The 21416-nt window shown below is 38.8% G+C and overlaps 1 protein-coding gene across 1 annotated transcript; it reads right to left on the reverse strand.

Moving 5' to 3' along the window:
* Positions 1–676: 676 nt before the first annotated feature.
* LOC113117642 (protein ELYS-like) lies at positions 677–19807 on the reverse strand. Its single transcript, XM_026286447.1, is given in 38 exon segments — positions 677–1181; positions 2496–2566; positions 2660–2775; positions 2867–4232; positions 4234–4905; positions 4993–5246; positions 5323–5420; positions 5537–5627; positions 6199–6763; positions 6765–7196; positions 7300–7515; positions 7647–7803; positions 7899–8006; positions 9556–9706; positions 9799–9946; positions 10036–10167; positions 10299–10443; positions 10542–10732; positions 10965–11111; positions 11205–11261; positions 11346–11469; positions 11633–11732; positions 11814–11918; positions 12015–12155; positions 12241–12330; positions 12549–12639; positions 12789–12917; positions 12998–13059; positions 13167–13348; positions 13433–13565; positions 13647–13797; positions 13887–13971; positions 14063–14179; positions 14935–15142; positions 15257–15437; positions 15830–16083; positions 16229–16354; positions 19536–19807. Coding segments are annotated over 37 exon segments (7590 nt in total). The 5' UTR covers positions 16350–16354; positions 19536–19807; the 3' UTR covers positions 677–982.
* Between the last annotated feature and the right edge of the window lie 1609 nt (positions 19808–21416).

The following is a 21416-nucleotide window of genomic DNA, read 5'->3' on the forward strand; positions in this document are numbered from 1 at the left end:
TGTACCTGTTACTGCTATTGCATAAACTTAAGAGTTACAGTTTTGACTTGGACTGGTAATTATTCTAGAACACCATTGCCACACTCTAAATAGTTTTATAAAAGCAATGCACATATATTGCATTTTGGTTAGTCATTTTACATTTTTAAGGAAAACAACTGAAGTGAAGTGACATACAGTCAAGTATGGTGACCCATACTCAAAATTTGTGCTCTGCATTTAACCCATTCAAAGTGCACACACACAGCAGTGAACGAACACACACAAACACACACACACACACAAACCAAAACCACTGTGAAGAACTACAATACATCAAAGATTGTAAACTCTTCTGTATTTGAAAGCAAACAGGCATTACAAATACGTTTACAATGCAGTTCAAAATAAAACTGATGCATTTTAAGGAAAATAAATGTACATTATTATCTGCAAGGAACAAATAATGCTGTGTTCACCAGCTTAAGACCTCAAGATAGTGGAGACCAAGTGCCAAGCATCAAAGCAAGAAGTTCATCCAAGCAATATGGATGATTTTATTACACTTTCAACCACTGTAAAGTATCCAACTATACGAAATGTTTCCCAAGTAGTACAACCATAAACCTTATAATTGTTTGATCTGACTTTAAACATTGCAAAATCTTTCCTGTAAACAAAACAAGTAACAAAATAATTCACAAGTATCAAATTTTATTTATAACATGGCTAAAAGGCTATTTACATTGGCATCAATTAGTAGAAACACATTTAAAAACTAAACCTTTCTTTTTTGGTGCTCAAGTCCCTCAGTGCTCCTTACGGTAAACGGCATAATTTATTATACAAAATTATTTATCCCAAATTAGAGGTTTATTTATTCCAAACATTATCCACTGATCATCTTAATTAGAAAACAGCAGGTTGCAGAGCTCTTATGAAAAAAGGAGAGCAGAAAAAAGAAATAAAATTGGGAAATGAGTCCAGATTAAACGATTCACAATCAAAGCTTCTTCCTCCTCGTTACAGGTTTAGGAAAAATGGCATCCATCATGCGTTTGCGACGTAAGTTCATCCTCAGGGAAGGGGTTTCCTTTTCTTCTGTTCTCTTCTCAGTTTTAGCGATTGGTTCAGCCGGACTGGCGAGGGGAGAGAGGAAACTGATCTCAACCGGAGGTGGAGGTTCTGGAGCAGCTTTTGCTCTGTTAAAAAGACGACAGAAAATTAGGGTAAGATCATCAAACTAGGGCTGGGCGATTTTTAAGATTTTTTCTTTATAGAAATCAAGGAATCGCGATTTTGAATAGAAATATTTCCAAATGTTAATATTAGACACTTCAACAATATGGCAATCATAACAGTAAAGAGAAAAGAACAATCCAACCGCACAAGTGATGCGCTGTTTACACAGAATGCGATTATGTGTTGACAAAGGTGCATCATGGACAAGTGGAATAGAAAAAACATTCAATAAGATGTGATTGAACTTTTAATTTGAGCGTTGCATTTTTACAATGCCGTTTCATGCCTGAGATGCTGCAAGAGATGCTAGTGCAACAGTTAAACGTGTCAATTTTTACACAGAAATAAGCGCAATCGAATAAAACATCTGTAAAGAACTACTGTGTGTCTAATATTTCATGTTTGCATTATGGTGACAGGCAGAAAGCTGCTGCTCATGGTTTTCACAGAGCATTTATTGTTAATAGTTTACTTATGTTATAACTTAAGAAGTCAGAAAGGGTCTTATTACCAAGTATGTTTACACAGACAAGGAATTTGACTTAGTGACAGGAGCTTCCAATGGAGAAGAAAGGATGGACATAGCGCAAACTAATGCAGCTTAGTGTAGCAGACACTAGCAACAGTAATATAAGAAAAACAGAAAATTAAAATAATTAAATAATTAATATTATAAATAATAATAATTAAATAATGCACTATATACAGAAGTAGAAATATAGTGATATGTAACTGTTTGAATGAATTTACAGATATATTTACAAGTACGCAGTTTAGAAATGTACAATTTTCTGATTCTATGTATAAAAGCAGTCAGTTTGAATTTGAATTACCTTGACTACTGAGAATCTTTTGAAGCATTTTCATTGTAGCCTTTAACTTCTGAACATATAACGTAGGCTTTAAGACATTTATATAGGATGTAGTTTTAATTCATGCTTTTCTGCAAAGTTATTTAACAAGTGATGTGTTTAACATTTACATCCTGTTGACAACGTCGTGTGCTGCACTTAGAATATAATTTAACTAGAGGGTTAATAAAGAAAAAGTTATTTGAATCATGTTGTAATAAGAGTTTTTAATTTAAAAATCAAAACTTTGCCAAATCGCCCAGCCATAAAACAAACTAAGGCAAGGTGATGCACAACCAACACATTATTCAGTTGCTAATTTCGTAGTTATAGCTTGTCAACGCAAAAACCTGCTTGAATTATAACCATGCACATAAGCAGCTACTTAAAACAATATCAATAGAACTACTTGTGACCATTCACCTGGTTGTCCTCTTCTTTCTGGGTTTGACAACCTCAGTTTCAACTGCAACATCATCTAGAGGGCCATTGTCCTACAACAAAAGGAAGAATTTATGAAGTTTAAAGTGTGATGAAGCACACATGAAAACTGCATTAGTACTTAAACTTTAGAAAGTTCTGCTTGCCTCTTTGGAATGAGAATCACCTTCACCTCCTGAGCTATGGGTTTGAGGCACTGAAGATGACAACAAAACCTCTGGAAGTTCAACTTCATTTCGCACAACAGTTTCTTTTCTCCTTCCTAAAATTAAAGGATTGCAGATAAAATGGATTGTAGGCACATTAAAGTGTTATAAAATACTGCAAATTTGTGGCATTACATTATAGACTACCTCTTGTTCTTTTCAAATCAGCTATGGGAGTAACTGAATCATTGACAGCCGTAGAGTTTTGTTCTGCTACCTTGCTCACTCGTGTACGTCTAGCACTTGCAAGTGACTTGCTTGCATGTTCCTGTATTTCATTGGACACTGCCAATGTTGATTCTTCAATGTCTGCCATTTTAGTTTCATTCTGTGAAGGAGGTGCTGCAGATCTAGTAGGTCTTCTCTTGGCACGTATAATTTCAGTTACAACAGGAACAGTCTCCTCCCTTGCTTCTTCATCTTTAAGTCGCTGTAAAAGGGCATCAGTTTGGGACGCTTCAGTCTCCACTTTTAAAGGAGTCAAATCGGGTCTTTCTTTATCAAGATCTTCACCTTGATTCCAGTGCCGGCTTCTCGTAAGTCTTCTTGAAACACTCTGAAGTTGTGCATCGTCAATAATAAAGGTTGCATTGTTCACTTTTTCTGCAGTGCTGGCCACGGTCTTCTTCCTGCTTCTTGGAGGAGTTCTAAGAGGTTGATTTAGGATAGTGGCTTCTTCTGCAGGATCTTGTTGGAAACTTTCTAACGCTAGTCCTCTGGTAGACTTGCGTGTAACCCTACTAGGGCTACTATGTGTTTTGGCTGGCTGCATCGTCTCCTCTGGGACTTCTTGATGAGCTTCTGGAACTTCAACACTTGGTGCTTGGGATTTTCTGGTACTGTGCCTGGTCTGCGTTTCTGAGTCATCACTGGCAACAGGAACAGTGGACAGGGCCTCATCATCATCATCATCAACAACTGTGCTTCTGGTTCGTCGAGATCCTTTCCTAGGTGTTGCTTTCTGTGGGGTCTTTCGTGCCGGACTTGCAGGCTTTGATACTTTCTCAGAAGGCATGTCTTGGTCATTCTCATTAGCATGCTGTTCCGAACCTGCTTTTCTTGTGCTTCTTCTGGGTGTAACAGGAACTTGATAATCTTGGAGCTGTTTGCCACTCCTTGTAATGCGTCTTGGTGTTGAAGGTACTTGAGAATCCATTTGCTCCTCTTCAGTAAGATCTTTCTCTCCATCAAGGATAGGTAAAGGGAATGTTACGGTTTTCCTAGTTCTCCGTGATGGACTGTGCTGAGCCTCTTTAATATTCTCCAGAACTTCCTCAGTAGCTTTTCCAGATCTTTCAACTTTTGTTCTAGAAGGTGACTTGGTTCTTCCTGGTGACTTTGGCCTTCCTGGTGACTTTGGCCTTCCCATTTGTTTGGTTGTGGAAAGTTCCTCAACTTCTCCATCCAATAAGAGTGTAGTGTCTATTTGGTTAGACTCAGTTATTTTATCTTTTGCAGCGGCTGACACCTCTGTGTCCAATTTAGTAACTTCATTGACCATCCCTAAAACATTCTTCTGAAGGCAAGACTTTCTCTGGCAGAGAAGACTCCAACACTTCCCCATGAAGAGGAGTATGTGCTTCTTCCTGCATCTCACAAGGACCAGATTCTATCCCATCACCATTGGAAAGATCTTTTGTTTCTTGAAGAGAAGATTCTGCTTCTGGCGTGACTATTTGTTCCACCATCTGGAGGACCTCAGCTGGTTGGTCTTCGATTTTAGGAGCACCCATGACAACAGGTTCAATGTCAGATACCAAGTCTTTTATGTCTTCCAATCTGTTGTCTGGAACTTGAACCATATGCTCCAAGATGACAACATCAGAGTTAGTTGTGAGCTGATTCTCCACATCCTGAGGTTGTTCTGGTTCATGTAGAGGTAGCAATGCTGCATTGTGGTCCAACTCTGAAACATCAGGCAGTTCCTCTACATCTGGATCAAGCATGAGCGTGAAGCCATCAGACTCTTCTGGCATTGTACCATCCGGTGCACTGCTGAGGTTCTGTAAAGTTCCTCCATCTACAAGATGTGTATCCTGCCCCGTAGCCAGCTCTACGGGTACCAGGAGAGTGGTGGATGGCTTAAGCTCAGTATAACACATTGCATCTTCCTCGTCTAGATCTGCAGGGGCAAGGCCAACCATTACAACTTCACCTTCTTCCTCTGGGATGTCAGTGTCTTGAACCTGCAGAGTAAAAACAAGCAAACAAATCTAAGTCTATGTACAACAGGTCAGTGTTTTAACAAAGTAAGATTTAAGTGATGCACTTACTTTCAGATGAGCCTCAGGTGTAACCAGTGACAGCACAGCATTGGCTTGTTCCTGAAGGTACTGTTCATGCAGTGGGGGTTCCTCCATGTAAAGAGCAGGAGCAGGCCGGTGGTTACTGCTGCCATTACCCTTTACTTCATCTATGATCTCAACCTCACTACCTGAGTCCTCCACCTTCTCATCTTCAGACTCTTCTTCATCCTCTGACGATTCAGCACTGGAGAGCTCATCAGTGTCATTCAAGCTCACTACAGCTATAGGAAGAATCCTGAGGTTAGTTTTGGATCATTATGTTGTTTTACTATAATGTTAAACCTGAGAAGGACTTACATCTGGACTCTGAGGTAGCAGGCTCTGATGTCTGTGTTTTCAGATCTGCTGCATTCTCAGAAGTGGGCTGCACTTCCTTAATGTCACTACCTGGTTCTCTATAGGGTGTAGACAACACCAACAAAAGTAAAAAATTTTTTTAAAATGTCAGGACATGACAAACATGCATAAAGCAGCACCCAGAAAGCATGACGGGTAAGTCATTAACAAGCACCTTTTGAGTGATCCCTCTCTAATACTGGACCGGTTTAAAGTTGGAGACCGATCTGGGCCAAATAAATGCTGTTCCACAAAGGCATCCAAATCTAAAATATAAATCCATTAGAAATTAAATTTCTTACCAGTGCAATTATCAGTCAAAAAACGACAGTTACAGTACAGTTTAAAAGTTTGGGGTCAGAATATGTTTTAAATGTTTTTGAAAGTCTCATGTTCACAAAAGCTGCAATTACTTGTAAATAAAATACAGCAATATTGTGAAATATTCTTACAATTAAAATAATCCATTATCTGTTTTAATACACATTAAAATGCAAGTTTTCACGTAATAGCAAAGCTGGATTTTCAGCCAATAACACTGTATGCTGATGGTGCTCGAGAAACATTTCTTTTTCTTGTCAGTGTTGAAAAAAGCTGTGCTGACTAATAATTTTGTAGAAATGAGATACATTTTTTTCAGGATTCTTGATGAATAGAAAGTTTAAAGAACAGCATTTAAAACAGAAATTTGTGTAACATTTACTGTCACTTCAATTTTAAACAATTCAATGCAATTAAAAGCCACATATGTAAAACTAAAAACTCTTACTGAACCCAAACTTTTGAAAGGTATTGCATGTCCAAAATAAATGAATAAATAATAAAAATCCAAAGTACCTGATGTTTCCATAGATTCCTCTTTACATTCTTCATTAATCTCAGGTTCACTAGTCATTTGTTTGTGTTTCACCAACTCAACCGCTGGAATCTCAGATACAGAAGCCTCACAAACTAGCTGTTCTGGTACTGCCTCTGATATATTGGTGACATCTGGTTCATCAATAGTGTCATAAGCAGCATTTTCTTCCATATACTTGTTCACAGGCTCTATAGTAGGAGGAAAACTGAGAGCTTCAACAAAAATGGAGGATGTGTTTTGTGATTCTTCAGCTGGCTCCTGGATTTCCTGATCAGCCAAAGATTCTGAGCTTTGTTCCTGAACTGGAACAACAAGCTTTGGCTCCGTAACTACATCCGGCTTGAGAACATGAGCTTCTGAAGTTTCCTCAAGCTCCTCCTCAATTACTTGCCTCACATGATCGTTCTCAATATCGACATGCACCTCAAGCTTTCCTCTCCTACTTTGGGCTTCATGTGCATCTGAAGGTGTCTTTCCATGGGACGAGTCTTCCTCTGTATTGCTTTCATGAGGTATTTTCAGCTCTTCCTCGGGTAGCTTAACGGAAGCATAATTCTGCCGTTGTGTTGTCTTCTACAGGAGGCTCACATTCCTCTGAAGTGTCTGGAAGTCTTACGGTCACCTCCCGATCCACACTGCTGTTTGCCTGTGTTGCCATAAAATCCTCAGGAGCATCATGAAACTCAAGAGTTGTATCTGACTGATTGGACACAAGACTTGCTTCCTGCCCCAGACTAGGTCGTCGCACAAGAGTGGGAAGCACTTGTTTGGATTCCGTTGCAGGGATCTCTTTGACAGAGGATCCACTGTGAGATTCTACATCAGGATTTTCTTTCTCTTCCAGTGAGGACATGTACGTCCTCTTTAGATCTGCTTCTTCCTCTTCAGCATCTGAATGTTCACTCCAGGCTGCAAAACTTGCTTTAGGAGGTGGAGAAGATCTCTTAGGTGTATTAAGTTCCCTGTTAATCGCAATCTGTAAAGAACCACAACCATATTATTAAAACTAAAAAAATATTTTATTACTTTTCATGGAAACTCATCTTAATTTCATTTTAGACGTAAAAGAGGTATGTTACCCCATTGTTCCAGTGGACAAAGCCCTTGGGAGATTCCAGAGAATCAGCCTCCTCTATGAAGGTAATTCGGCTCTCTTTGGAGCGGAAAGGAGGAGTGACTGATCGGCCCGGGGAGGCAGAAGGGGTGGCCACAGGAGTGGGACGTAGGCTGCTCCTCAGAATAGACTGTGGGGTGAAGGCTGAGAAAACCGGGCCTGATGCCAAAGCTCGAGCTCTCTGAAAACCAGAGTTCAAAATTGTGTTGGGTAATTTCCTAAAACACTAGAGGAAGTACATGCTGCACATTTAAAGTTACAAACAAGTCTGTGAGCATTTGTGAAAAAGTTTCACAAACCATGCGGTCTCACCTTTACCACTTGCGGAGTTTGCAGCAGACTAAGCTCAGGAGCTTTGGTGACACTCTGCGGTCCAGCCCATGAAGTAATGGACCTTGTAGGAGTGCCAGGTAAATTAGAGCTCTCTGGAGAATTCTGGGAAGACGGCTGCACAACCAAATCAAGGAGCCTGGTGACAAAGCCAGTGAAATGTTACTAGTGTCTTCTGAGACACAAATAAAAGAAACTTTCAAAAACACCAAGACCAGTCTTTGACTGTTTTACCTGGACATTCTTTTGGTTAGCATGTTTATGGGAGTTCCTACAAAAGCCTCTGGTTTATATGGAGAGGAAGGATGTAGGATAGGCACTTGCATTTCAGACTCTTTGGGGCTTCACAGGAAAGCCAGCAAAAAAAAAAAAAAAAGGATTATTTCAAAATAGGTATCATCCGCTTAACTGTAGAAAAGAAATCAGCTACGACCCAAGATCGTCATTTGACTTTAACAGCACATTAACATCATACTGTATCTGGACAAACTGTGAATCAGTAGAAAGAACAAAAGACACACATTACAAATACACATAAATAAACAGTTTTTTGCAGGTACAATAGTATTTAGCAAGAGCATTCAAAAATTTAATGAACAAGTAAAAAAAAAAAATATTATTTACAAATTACATTTGTACCCTGACAATTGCTTACGGCTATGATTTTACTAACAAAGTTGTCGGATTCATTTTATAGTCTCAAGTATTCAGAAATGACACAAGAAAATTTTACTTAAAAAAAAAAACCAGGATTCGTTTTTGTAAGGGTTGTGATGTCCACATGTTTTTGTTGAAGAAATTATACAGGCTAGTATTTCTATCGCAAAAAGGTGGTCAAAAATGAAAGATTAAGTGGATATTTGAATAGAATTAATTAAACGGAACATTAAAACTCTAAGAATGGCGCGTCACGTATGCTTCGCCTATCTACGGTCTTCACTGTGAAACATTTTTTATAATTATGTTTGTTTATTTACGTATACGTTGATATAAAACAAAATGTGTTTTTTTTTTGAGCAACTGGGATGGTGCCCCCCTGGGAGTTGGTGCTTTACTGCGTACTCTGTGTGGGAGCAGCGGTACTGGACATAGACAAATACCTATGTCTATGGTACTGGATATGTCGGCTGTTGCAGTATATTCATTTAGTGGCGCCAAAACTGCAGCTGATAGAACGTGAGCTGCTGCATAATACAACTATATTTCTTCAAAAGCAGATAGTGCAGATATATTTAAATCATCCACGATCAAAAATATTCATGTTGCACACCCTTCCCTTCAGAAGAAATCGCCGAACGGTGGCAGACCGCAAGGGCACTTTAGCATATTTTTTTCTCCCCTCCGATCTAGCGTTCTGGGTCAGTATCTGCACGATACCGATGTCATGGATCAGAACAGGACAACCCTAATTTGTGTTCCAAGTGATAGGTCTTGGTAATTCCAGAATAAAAGCTATAGTGGCTGAATAAAAAAAAAAAAAAGATTACTAATAAAGGAATAATGAGCATTGTGGCCTGGCGGAGGTGTGAAAGTTTCAACATGTGAGAACAACAGAATCATGAATGGGGCAGTTTCCCGGGAGAGACATGGGGCGACAGCATGCAGGAGAGCTTACAGGGGGCCATAAACTCTTATGGCATGATCTCACAAAATGTTTCATAAAATGCACAGTTTTAGAGAATGTCCTCAGATTTTAAATGAAGCATGTGTAGAATTGTGGCTTTAGCTAATTTAGCTAAAAACATTTACCACAGCAACAATTTTTTATACATTTAAATATGTACATTCTTTACATATAAATATAATGCTGATTATGTATCCATCTCCATGCCATGCAAAGGTATTAAAGAAAACATTTCACATAGAAGCTGGGAAAAACTACTTGTAGTACCTTTTGAAAGGAGATGAATTGGGAGTGGTGTTCTTGCCAACCCATACTTCCTCGATCTTTGAGAGGACATTATTGATAAAGGCTGCTCTGGTCATCACATTTTCAGAGGCTGAACGTTTAGCTACAGTTGACAGAGGCTGAGGTCTTTTAACTAATAGTGGGAAAAAAAGCAGCATTTGGCATTTATCATAACAACTTGAAATTCTAACACACAGACCAAGTGAGTAAGACCATCATCAGTACCTTCTCTGTGAATAGTAGCAGGGTGTTGGTATGGTTTTGCTCGCTCAATGGCTAATTTCCGTTGAACCCGAGGAAGAACCTTCCCATACTGATTGAGAATGGAGTTCCTTGTGTTTGACCTTTCCTTCATTTTAGGATCCCGATCAGCCTGAATTCAACCAAATTATATCAACTTTTTTTTTCTTTTTTACAAAACATGAAATACAGATGCAGGCTATAATATGAAATTGAACATACTGCTAGGTTCACTTTGAGGCTCTGGTTGAGTTGAAGTGCAGGCACATAATTTGCCTGTTGGAGGTAGTGAACCATGAGCAGCTCCCGATTCTGGAAACCTCCAGTGCTTTGAAGGAACCTCTCCAAACACTCCTAAAAGGGTACATTTGAGGTAAAGGTAAGGATAAAGCAGTGTTAATATACACTATTGTTCAAAGGTTTTTGTGCAAGAACTCTTCTGCTCATCAAGGCTATACTTAAGTGCTACAGAGATTTGCACACACCTGTTCTGCAAGTCCAAGGGGCAGTTTCAGCAGCTCTTTCATCAGTCCGAGGTCCTGACAGGTCTCAAAAAGAAACTTCATCATCTCTTCCATGTTCAATTTGTTACAATGCTGCCTTAGCAAAGCCCAGGCCTCCACAATACACCTGGTCAGCACAAAACAATCAAAGAGTAGAGTTTAAAAACTACAAGAGAGCCCAATTTAACATGACATATTACTCCCAATGGTACATTACAAACATACCTGTTATGAAGCAGGACAGAGAGGCACAATTTGGCTTGGTTGGTAGTGCACAGGGGAGGCTTCATCACATGCAGATAGCGCAGGGCGACGCTGTGTTTCTGTTGACACATCAAAGCCTGCAGGACACGCTCGTGCTGCCAGCTCCACAGAGAGTGACTGGTGGCTGGGTGCAACAGCAGCTCCAGAGAGCTCTGAGGGAGATGAAAACCATTCCATACAAATTATTCATAAAGTATTAGTTTGTAAGTACCTCTGGCATTCACTACACTAAAAGCAGTGTTTAAACTGATATGGCTCTTACATCTGCTAGTAGATCATTTAATGTTGTCACTATTCAAACCATTTATAAATTAAGCAAAAATCAGAATGTTTCTTTTAAAAATACTAGCGTAAGTGCAAACACTTAGATTTTTATATATATACCTCATGATCATGATGATCTAGCAACCACAGGCCTTGAACCAGTTTCACCAGCCCAATGGGAATGGCAAACGCTGTGGGAAAAGACTCCACAGATGCCCCACTTTTATTAGGAAATGAGTACATCACATCCAGTAGCAAATAAATAACCTAAGAGCCTGAGTCAAGGAATAATCTTTAGTAACCAACAATAAACAACACAATATGTATGGCAAGATTTAGTAGAGAACCCAAAAAGGATACAATAGCATGTTTGGTAGATTCTTCAATGTTTTCCAGGAGGTAAATATCCAGCAAGGCCTGTACCAGGAACAGATTTCCAAAAATTAAAAAAAAAAGCAAGCGCAGTTGAGGGCAGAAACGTTGTACCAAATCTTGACTTACATGAAGTGAAGGGGGAGGATACTGTCCTGTTCCACCCTCGTCCCTTTTCCAGATTTCTGTAAGGCGTTCCCCACATTGACTCACCAAGCCATCAATCATGAGGCAATCTGCACACCACTTGTCCCTATTGGAAAGAAAGGGCGTTTTTTGTACCTTGTGACATCTGGTGATTTAAATATCAATTTATGCACTTTTTAGTAAACATGAATAAATAAAATTGACTAAATACAAATAATGTTAAATAAATAAAAGCCTTCAGAAAGTTCTTCAGAATTTCAGCCACTTACTTGGCTTGTCTCCGCAGCTCCTCCCTCTGGCTGATGTAATAATTCTTTATAATAGAATGACTGTAAAAGGGCCTTGAAATCTGCAGCACATCATCTTCCTCTGTTGACAGTGAACAATTTGAGTTCATCATAAGCAATGCACAGTTGTTTTTCAAAGAATCTGAGTGAACCAGAACCATACCAGAGCCCTCTGGAAGGAGACCAGTCCGGCAGAACCACAGCACCACCTGAGCGTACTGAGAGATCAAGCTAGACACCATGCATTTATTCATGAGTCCAATCAACCCTGCAAGTAACCAAAAATAAGTCAGTCATTCTAGTAATTTCCAACTTCACATATAAAAGCACAGAACAGTGTGATGTCTGTTCACACTCCCGACACCTTTCTGTGTGAGCTCCTGAGCCTCATTTAGCAAACAGTGGAAAACGGTGCTGAGGTTTGCCAGCAAGCGCTGACTGTGCTGTAGCAGCTGCAGTGTCTGGGGATCCGTGAAGTTTGCAGAGCTGTCAAAGAGCGGAGCACCTGGAGAAAAAGAGAAAAGCACAATCAGAACGCTGTTAAATTGGCAATAAAACCATATTCAGAGAAATGGGTGCAGAAAACTCACATATTTCATCCAGTTCTTCTTTGGTGCGCACAACCTTATTCCAGGCCCACTCCAATATGTAGCGCAGATTGACGGCTGACCCTGGTTGCTCTTGTGTGAGGAAAATTAGCAGGAAGATATTAAAGATATTAGTTTTTAATTACAATACTAATTCACAATTTTACTGCTTTTACTGCAAGCTGATTTGGTGAGAATAATAAACTGAAAAAAAAAAAAAAAAAAAAAACATACTACTTCTGATCAGCAGTGTAAATTATTGGTAATTAAAGTTTTCTAGACTACAAATGCATTACTTCTCCCAATCTCACCTTCAGTGGTCCATTGTTTAATACAGCCAGTGATGAGTCCCAATGAGCTTGTTTCCACAGCAGTGCACAAAATAGCATCAAGCTGCTCCTCCTAAATGCAAATTACAATGTAATCAATTAAAAAATGTGAATTACTGGTATAAATACTCTAATACCACTAGTTCTACACGTGAGTGAGATCTATTAAGCACACAAATAAAACTAGTGTATATTTACTCCTGTACAATGTTTAATTGATACCTGTGAGAGGCTGGAGGGCTGGACATCAGCCAGACGAGAGGATAGGAGGCCAGACATGAGACAGCGTGAGTATCCATTAGAAATGCTGTCACCTAAAATTGGTGCCGCCTTCTTCAAGTAGCTCAAGGTCTGAGAGTAGAGAAAGACTTTAACAGACCAAAAATAATAGACTAGTATAAGCATAGTATACTGAAGGGCCAAAATCTAACCTCTTTCTGATAGCCAGAGCATGTAAAGTGCACAATTCCAGCATTAAGCAAACAACTTCCATCTAGAATAGAAAAGAAATACAGAGGTTATGACATATTAAATGGGGTCACATAACAGCTATTACACATGCAAGTTAATAATCATATAAAAAAAATGAACATGTCTTGCCAAAGTTGTAGGTTGTGGGATTGAAGAACTGTTCTGGTGGAGGACAGGTGTAGGGCAGACCCCTACTTAGACTGCGCTCATGAATCAGGATGTCCAACAGTGTACAGGGAGCTGACGTTTCAATCGCACAGTCAAGAGACCACACTGCCAGATACGGACAGTTTCGTAAGGATTCGCCCGTTCTGAATGGGAAAGAGGAAGTCTATTTACATGTCCCTCACCACACATCTGACCGTATTTTCAACCTTTACTAGAAGCATACACACCTTAATGAATCTGGCATCTGAGCATGGTACCATCGGTTAATGTCAAAAACACCAATGAAGGTCGATGGCTGGCCTTGTCCATACGATTTAACTTGCCAGCTGAAAACTGACACACTTGTATCAGGAGAAGTCACTAAAAACAGAAAAACAAATGTTACAAAAAACATTCAGTGTCAATCACTCTGCAAAGCATGATTTGGATATACAAAGACACCTTCATTCATGCTGTCGTCACGATCAGGGTGGTGGCGAAACTTCTCTATGGACTGACAGCTGATCAGACGGGTATTGATGGCCTGAGCTCTTAGAGGAAAAGCTGTACCATTCAAGTCCTGACTGTAACGTTCCTCACAATACTCCAGACCCTGAGAGTCAAGCATCACACATTGAACAGATACAAAAACTGTAACATTCAAATAAATTTGAGAATGAAGAATCCTGAATAACTCTGTACCTCATAAATAATTTTCCCTGAAGCCAAGCACTTTCTCTCCCCAAAAGCCAGTTGTAATAAATGGATGCTGACTACGTCCCCCTCACTGCAAAGACAAAAATACACCCGAATAAATCTGAACCAAACCAGACAAAGTCAGATTATTTCGATAGCAGCACACGAAACGGCAAACTTACTGATCCTGTGCAGACTGCACTGCCCACAGATAGCAGCAGTTCCGTGGGTCATTCTCTGGCTCCTGGAAGGTAAATGCATAGACAGGCACCCTGCCACCCTCTAGCTGTGAGTGATATCTGAAGAACAAGAGGGTATGTTCAGAATCAAATTCATTGGTTCATCAATAGATTATAGCCGCAACAATACAGAAGTAGCGACAGATCTCTTCTTCCATAACGTGACATACATCTTGAGTAAAACAGATACCGTATTTTCCGCACACTAAGGTGCACCAGATTATAAGGTGCACCTTCAATGAATGGCCTATTTTTAGAACTGTTTTCATATATAAAGCGCACCGGATTATAAAGCGCATAGAATAGAAGATACTGCAGTCAAACGTTTGACTGGGTTTGCATTATGCATCCACTAGATGGAGCTGTGCTAAAGGGAATGTCAACATTTTGAAGAGCACCTTGACCCATATATAAGGCGCACTGTTGTTTTTTTGAGAAAGTTAAAAAATATGTGCAGAAAATACGGTAACTGAGAAAAGAAATATGTAGGGTGGGATCCATTGATTGTATGGAGGCAGATCTGAATTTGAGCTTGCAGTGGATTCTAAGAATGTGTCAAGGTTTAAGCAGACTAAATAACTGGAAAAGTCAGGTATGTATCAACGTAGAAAAGTCTGTAATTTTTACTGGAATATGAAATTGCGTTATGAAATTGATTAAGAACTACAAGGTCAAAAAAATTAATGAATTGTTCATAATATAATCAACAACATGCATTTAGAAAATAGACGGTGAGTTTTCATTTCATGTCAAATTTAACATACAATTACATTCAATTGGGAAAAAAGTCAGCTTGTTTTAAGTCTTTTACTCACTCTTTTTTCAGGGTCTTCATGTTCCAGAGCTGTAGGTTGCCATCTGAAAAGCCCACAGCGAGCTGGTTGGTGCGCTGGATGTACTGCAGGGCTGTCGCTCCAGTACCTGTGGGGCTGCTGAGCTGAAGACACAGGTGTCTGCCCTGCTGCGTCACACCTTCCCGTAATCGTGGGATCTCAGACGGAGACTTATTGACCACCTCCAGATCTGTGGCCAAAACAAATGAAAAATGTTTGAGACTATTGAAAAGTTTTTATTTATTTATTTTACAGTTCACATGAAAGCTTTTGCTAAAAACAACAACAACAACAACAGTCCCACCTGAAGCCTCAAGTTCACTCTGACTACAGGACAGGTCATCCAGACAGAGATCAACCAGCATTACATGACCGACGTCTGTGACCACAGCAGCCACACCAAAGAACCAGCGCAAACTCTGGTGCAGATGCTGAGTGTTAGCGCTGGCTCCTCCATAACTAACAAGGGGATCAATGGCTGTGATCTGCAGAAAAAGCAGATGCTCTTTTCAATCACATGATCATTCATAGTAGTGTCATTAAAACAACAGATGTGGAATAATTACAAGATTACAGCCAGGATGCCTTTTAAGAAATCAATTACATAATCAAATTACATAATAAACCTGTTTACACTGAGGTTTATTGTAGTTAGAAATATAATTGAAATATGGAAATACAAACTTAATTTAAGCAACATTTCTCATTTCAATTTAGTTAAAAAAAAATTACTAAAGAAATAATAAAAAAATAAACAAGAGCAAAAAAGATCTATAAACTGAAAACAAAATATAGCAATATGTATATTTTTTCAATTATATATATATATATATATATATATATATATACATATAAAACAAAAAAACACTGCACTCACTCTGCCTGGAATGACCACAGCCTTGACAACACGAGAGATACCAAGATCATACAGACACAACAAGCTGCCCTCGGCTTCCTCCAGACCGATGAGCAGCCCGGTTCGCTTCAGCCAACAGAAGTCTCGCACGGCCAGCACTGTGGGCGGGTGTTCGGACACCCCGCTGAAGCGGTAGGCAGAGACACGCTCTCCAGTAACAGCATGGACCACTTCCAATTGAGGCCCACAGGCAAGCCAGGCCAGTCCACTTTTTTCTGCATCAAATAAATAAGAGATGTCAGAGAAACACAAGAGGAGAACTGAAGATCTAATACTAACCTAGGAAACATACATGAAACATCTAAAACATGACACTGGTGATGATAAGGACATGCCATCAGAGAAAAAAAAACTACTCACCAAAAGTAAATCTCCCATGGAGCACAGAGTCCAGCGTAACTTCATCCTCCCCTAGAGCGTCTATCGTCACCTCTGGGAAGCGCAGCAAGCTGCTGGTGACTTGGGCTGCCAGGTCACGCATACTTACTGAAGAGAAAAAAACACAGTAAAAATCAATCTGCCTGCCCTGAAACATCAAGCAAATAATGTGATTTAAAAAAAACTTAATACAAACAGAATGTTTTAAATTAGTACAAAAATCATGCTAAAATATCACTGATAACATTATGGACAAAGAACTTCATATACAACAGCAGTTGTCAGCACTTTTGTGCCTCAAATGGAGCAGTTGGCACAAACATATCCGCCAGTGATGCGTGGGTCAATGTATAAACAACCCGCACCGGACAGAATGTTTTCAAGTAACTCGCCTAACAACTCAGACCGCAAAAAAGAAAAAGAAAATATTGTACACGAACCCACATTTTTTTTACAAGTAGTAAATGCATCACCCCTTTATATTAATTTCATTACTTAGGCTATAGCCTACAGGATAATACGCGTTATGACAGTACACAAAGTTTGCCACAAAGAAAGGGTAATGATTATGAATGTGTCTAAATTAGCAAGGAGACATTTAATTGTTTAGTAATAAACTGGTGTTTTCTGTGTCGCTGCTAAGATGAAGTTGACGATGTGGACTAGCCATGAACACCAGAGAGAAATGCACATTTCATATGGATTAAATAATAAGAGAGTAGCCTAATTTTTAGTTTGAATGTTTTAATTTAAAAGTAGACATTTCAAGCTTTCTGTAATATATTGCCTATATTTCTTTTTAAACCTACCGACTAAAAGATTAAGACACTACCTGACCCAAAATATCACCCAAAGTATCAGCTGTTCCTTCATCTTGGCTGAGCTTTCAACGTTGTTACAGAAAAGGTGAGGAAGCTACATGACCTGCGGTGCGCTTGCGGCATTCTGAAAAGTTGAGATGTTTTTAACTCGATGCGGTGCAGATGCGCCTGGAAAAAACGAGCCATTTTAATACCGGGTTTCGGTACCCATCCCTAGATATGAATGTGTGTGATGTACGGCATGATAAATGTTAGTCACTACTGCCGAAACTTTGTCAGCCTGTGGGTCATTTGGTTTATTGAAAAACGATTGCACTGATTTGCATGTTTCTTGATGACGTGCTTTTTTTCTGTGGTTCTCACTCACATGCACCATTTCGCTAAAAGTGCATCTTCTGTTTTTCATGGCCATGGCTGCTTAACCTCAAAATTGTGTCTTTCTATATCAATTACAAAGGTTTAGTTGGCATCTTTATTACAAACGACAAGACCGACCGCAACCCGAATATCATTAAAAATATTTTGGGATGACTCGTAACCGCGGGTAACCGCTCAGTTCAGATCTACCCGTGCATCACTGATATCCGCCACATTTCTGTTTCCTCCAAACATACAATATAAGAGTGATAATAAATCAACCGGTGGGTCTGTTCAGATGAGCGTATGATGAGTATGGACTGTCAGCCATAAAAAAGCAACTGTTCATTTAATTGTGCATAGTTAGGATACATTAAAAGGCTCTACACCCAATCATGCCTTTTTCCAAATATTTTGATGCATTATATTATTCATCTGGTAGTGATGCTATTTTAATCAAACTCATCAAACTTATTTTCTGTAATTGAAATAAAGCTGAAGTAAAAAATAAATCTATATGAAAATAAAATAAGCTACGGATATTAGAAAAATTACTAAAACAGAAATAAAAAGTTATATAGAAACACACATACATACATATATATACACACACACAAAAATGTATTTTGTGCAGTGAACTATTCAAAATATTAAAAAACATAATTGTAAATCATTTTGCAGTTTATGGTAATATTTTGATTTTTTTTTAATAAACAATACTTATGTTTCTTATAGATCATTTCCATATTCTATGCAGTTAAAAATAGAATCAGTACACACTATTCTCACTGAACTGGCATTTATGAATTTCTATAAGATGCATATTTATAAAGAAAAAAAAAAATCAAAATCCTTCAGAACATACATACACACACACAAAATGATTTAGTTTTGACTATCCTAGTATAGTCTACCAGGATGTTTACATATATTTTATGTTTACCAACTTTAAGAAGTGGTACAGGCATGATAACACTATCTTGTAACAACACAACGTGACTAATAAATTTAACTGAAAATCTGAATTACATGATTACGTCCAGACTAGAGAAAGATTTCCCACGATGACAACAACTATTTTACTCTCGTGAAACGACAACATTAATGACATTTCAAACCATCTAAACATAACTCGCTGACGGTAGTAAGATATTATAAAAAGCTATTATGTTTCAACGAAAGTAATTATTAAGTTTGCTGGAGTCCCTGGATTTGCTGACAGTCTGGATCTGTAAATTTACAAACCATTTGGTTCATGCAATAGTGCCCCCTGGAAAAGCATGGTCATCTAATGAAAACAGCCTATAGGACTCATCCATGTGCCCGCGCAGACTACAGTAATGTTACCACCCATGCGTGAGACTCACGTGGAGAAACCTAATCTGAAATCAGAGCTCACAGCTCAGTTTTATTAAATACTTACTAGGTAAAGTACACAAACACTGAACAAACATGCTTCTGCGGTAATATTTGCTTCTAAATATCACTATATATATATATATATGATAAATATGACGTAAGGCAACATCATTACATGCACTGTCACTTAAAATCTTCGTAGACGGGGCAAAGATTTCATTCAAATTACCACTGACAAACACAGCTTCTTTTTCAAGAAAAAACAAAAGCATCCATTCTCTTGCAAAGTTTACATAAAACACCACTGCATGGTCTGTATTATTATAACAACTGTTTTCAACCACAGCACGTCTGTAGCACCGCTAGCGTGGATTGTTACTGTTACCGGACAGAGCATGTAAAAACAAACAAGAGACTCAAAATACATCGACCACAGGTGAATAAAAAGTTTAAAAAGCTAAGTACGATGTGTAATAAAACATAAAGCGGGTAAAATGTCTCATACAGAGCCGTGTTGTGGCATGAGTTGAGCCCACGCAGGCTGTTACCATGAGCCCTTCAGATTAGCCGAACAAGCTAACGGTCACAGCACGAGACTAACGTTAACTCACAATAGCTTTAAATACTAAACAATCCAAAAAAGAGGACTAAATGATATTGAGCTGTAGAAACACGTAAAATGATCTAAAATACATCCTAATGTGACATATATAGCCAAAAAAATTACCACAGACAACAGCGTTGTAACGTACCTGCGCGCTGAGGACGAGGATGGCCCTCAAGAAAACTGGATATACGTTACTTCAAACACGACTTTGGTGGCAACTCTTTTCCGGACATAATCCGGACTCGGTTCGCATGAATAAACTCTCGTAGTCGAGAAGTGCTGAACTTTAAAGTAGTCGCAAAGTGAAACCTTGAATTCCCGTGAGCTCAATGTGTAAATCGTTATAAGTGCCGACTACTGCTACTTGAACGCAGGCGCCATTTCCATAGCGCTGCAGAACGACTACTGCGCATTCATCTGCTTCAGCCAAATCGCGCGCCACAAAGAGTATCGCGAGATTTCAAGCAGCTGCCCTTGACCAGGGAAATCACGGGGTTTTCATATTCTGTCTGCAAAATTGTTATTGCATTAATTTACTAAAAGATATGAGAGCGTCTTTCATAATCGCGAGACCACATCTGTGCAAATTATAAAATGTTAATGTTATTTGTCTTTTGTTTGTTTTACTAATATCGAATCCTGATATTAATTATTCCACTCATAAATCATAAATAAATAACTAGCCGAGTATATCTTTACAAAAAATAAATACTACCTCTTCTAATAATAATACAACTATGTGCACTTCAAGAGGACACATAAAACATAGTAACAATTCAAGTTGCCCGGTTTCATGTCATAATTATAGACTAATCTTTACCTAGTGATTTAAAAAAAATCACAGTGCCTCCGTTTTTGTATTAATAATTAATATATTGTGCTTGTAAATGAAACATTAAGAAGCTGCTTAGTTAGTAGCTAACTGCTCCTCTTTGACCACTAGCTGTCAGTCTACACTAACATATCTCATCTGCAAACACATACCCTTATGAAAATAAAATATGGTTTTGTTATAGTAAAAATGAACAGGTTTTGATGTAATGATTACCATTTACGACAGTTTTACTACAAACACAGATGGTGAAATTTAGTATATTAAAACAATGGTAAAAATAAGCTATAGTTATGCATTTTTTAATTAACACTGTGATGTAAAGCGATGGAAAATTGTTTATGTTATTCATTAATTTTACAACAATAAATAATAATGAACATTAACGTAATTCACTATAATAGCAAGTATCTTCTCCAGTGCATATGTCTTTTTATTCTGCATTTATTGACACTTTCTGCGTTTATTGACCTTTTTCGTGGTGGGAGGAGCTAAACTGTAGTTTATTTTTGGTACTGTGAATATAATTTGCACTTTGGAACCACGTATTTGCTCTTTGTACAAGTAGCCTACATCGTTGTCCCAGTCATCCTGTTTCCACACCTCTGGTTGTAGCCTAATTTAGAATTTTTCCACGTTTCAATATAAAGTTAAAGAGCAAATGGAGACTCTTTCCTTCTCCTCTTCCCTCTTCTTAATGCTAAGACTGAGCTCGGAGGTTATGCAATTCACATTTCCCTTCCCCCACACATCCTCGCTCTTGCCCATACATCACTCGATTGTCAAAGTGAATAAATATGAACCCCTGAAGAGATGAACTAACGCGTCCATCACAACAGTGTTTATAGTAAGCTTTACAAGTAGGGGTACTATGTGTGCAATATGTATTCAGATGATTATTCAAATAATATCTGATGTACAAATGCATTCAGACCGTCACAAAAAGCCAGTGAGTCAGAGTTAGAGAGCCTTTGGAGCTGCTGTCAGTGTTTGTTAATGGGTTCTGGCTAAAGGACGCTGGAGACGGTGTGTGTACAGAAGCGTGAACAGAGGATGAGGAGGAGCTGGGTTGGGGGATGAAGAAGAACAGGCCAGCAGAGGGCTGTGACTCAGAAGAGAGGGTGCTGAGACTGAGAGTGGGTGTCAATCGCTGAATAATGATCCAGTTCAATCAGCACCTGCGCTGAAGAGCCA

This window comes from Carassius auratus, chromosome 17, assembly GCF_003368295.1.
Source record: "Carassius auratus strain Wakin chromosome 17, ASM336829v1, whole genome shotgun sequence".
NCBI lineage: Eukaryota > Metazoa > Chordata > Actinopteri > Cypriniformes > Cyprinidae > Carassius > Carassius auratus.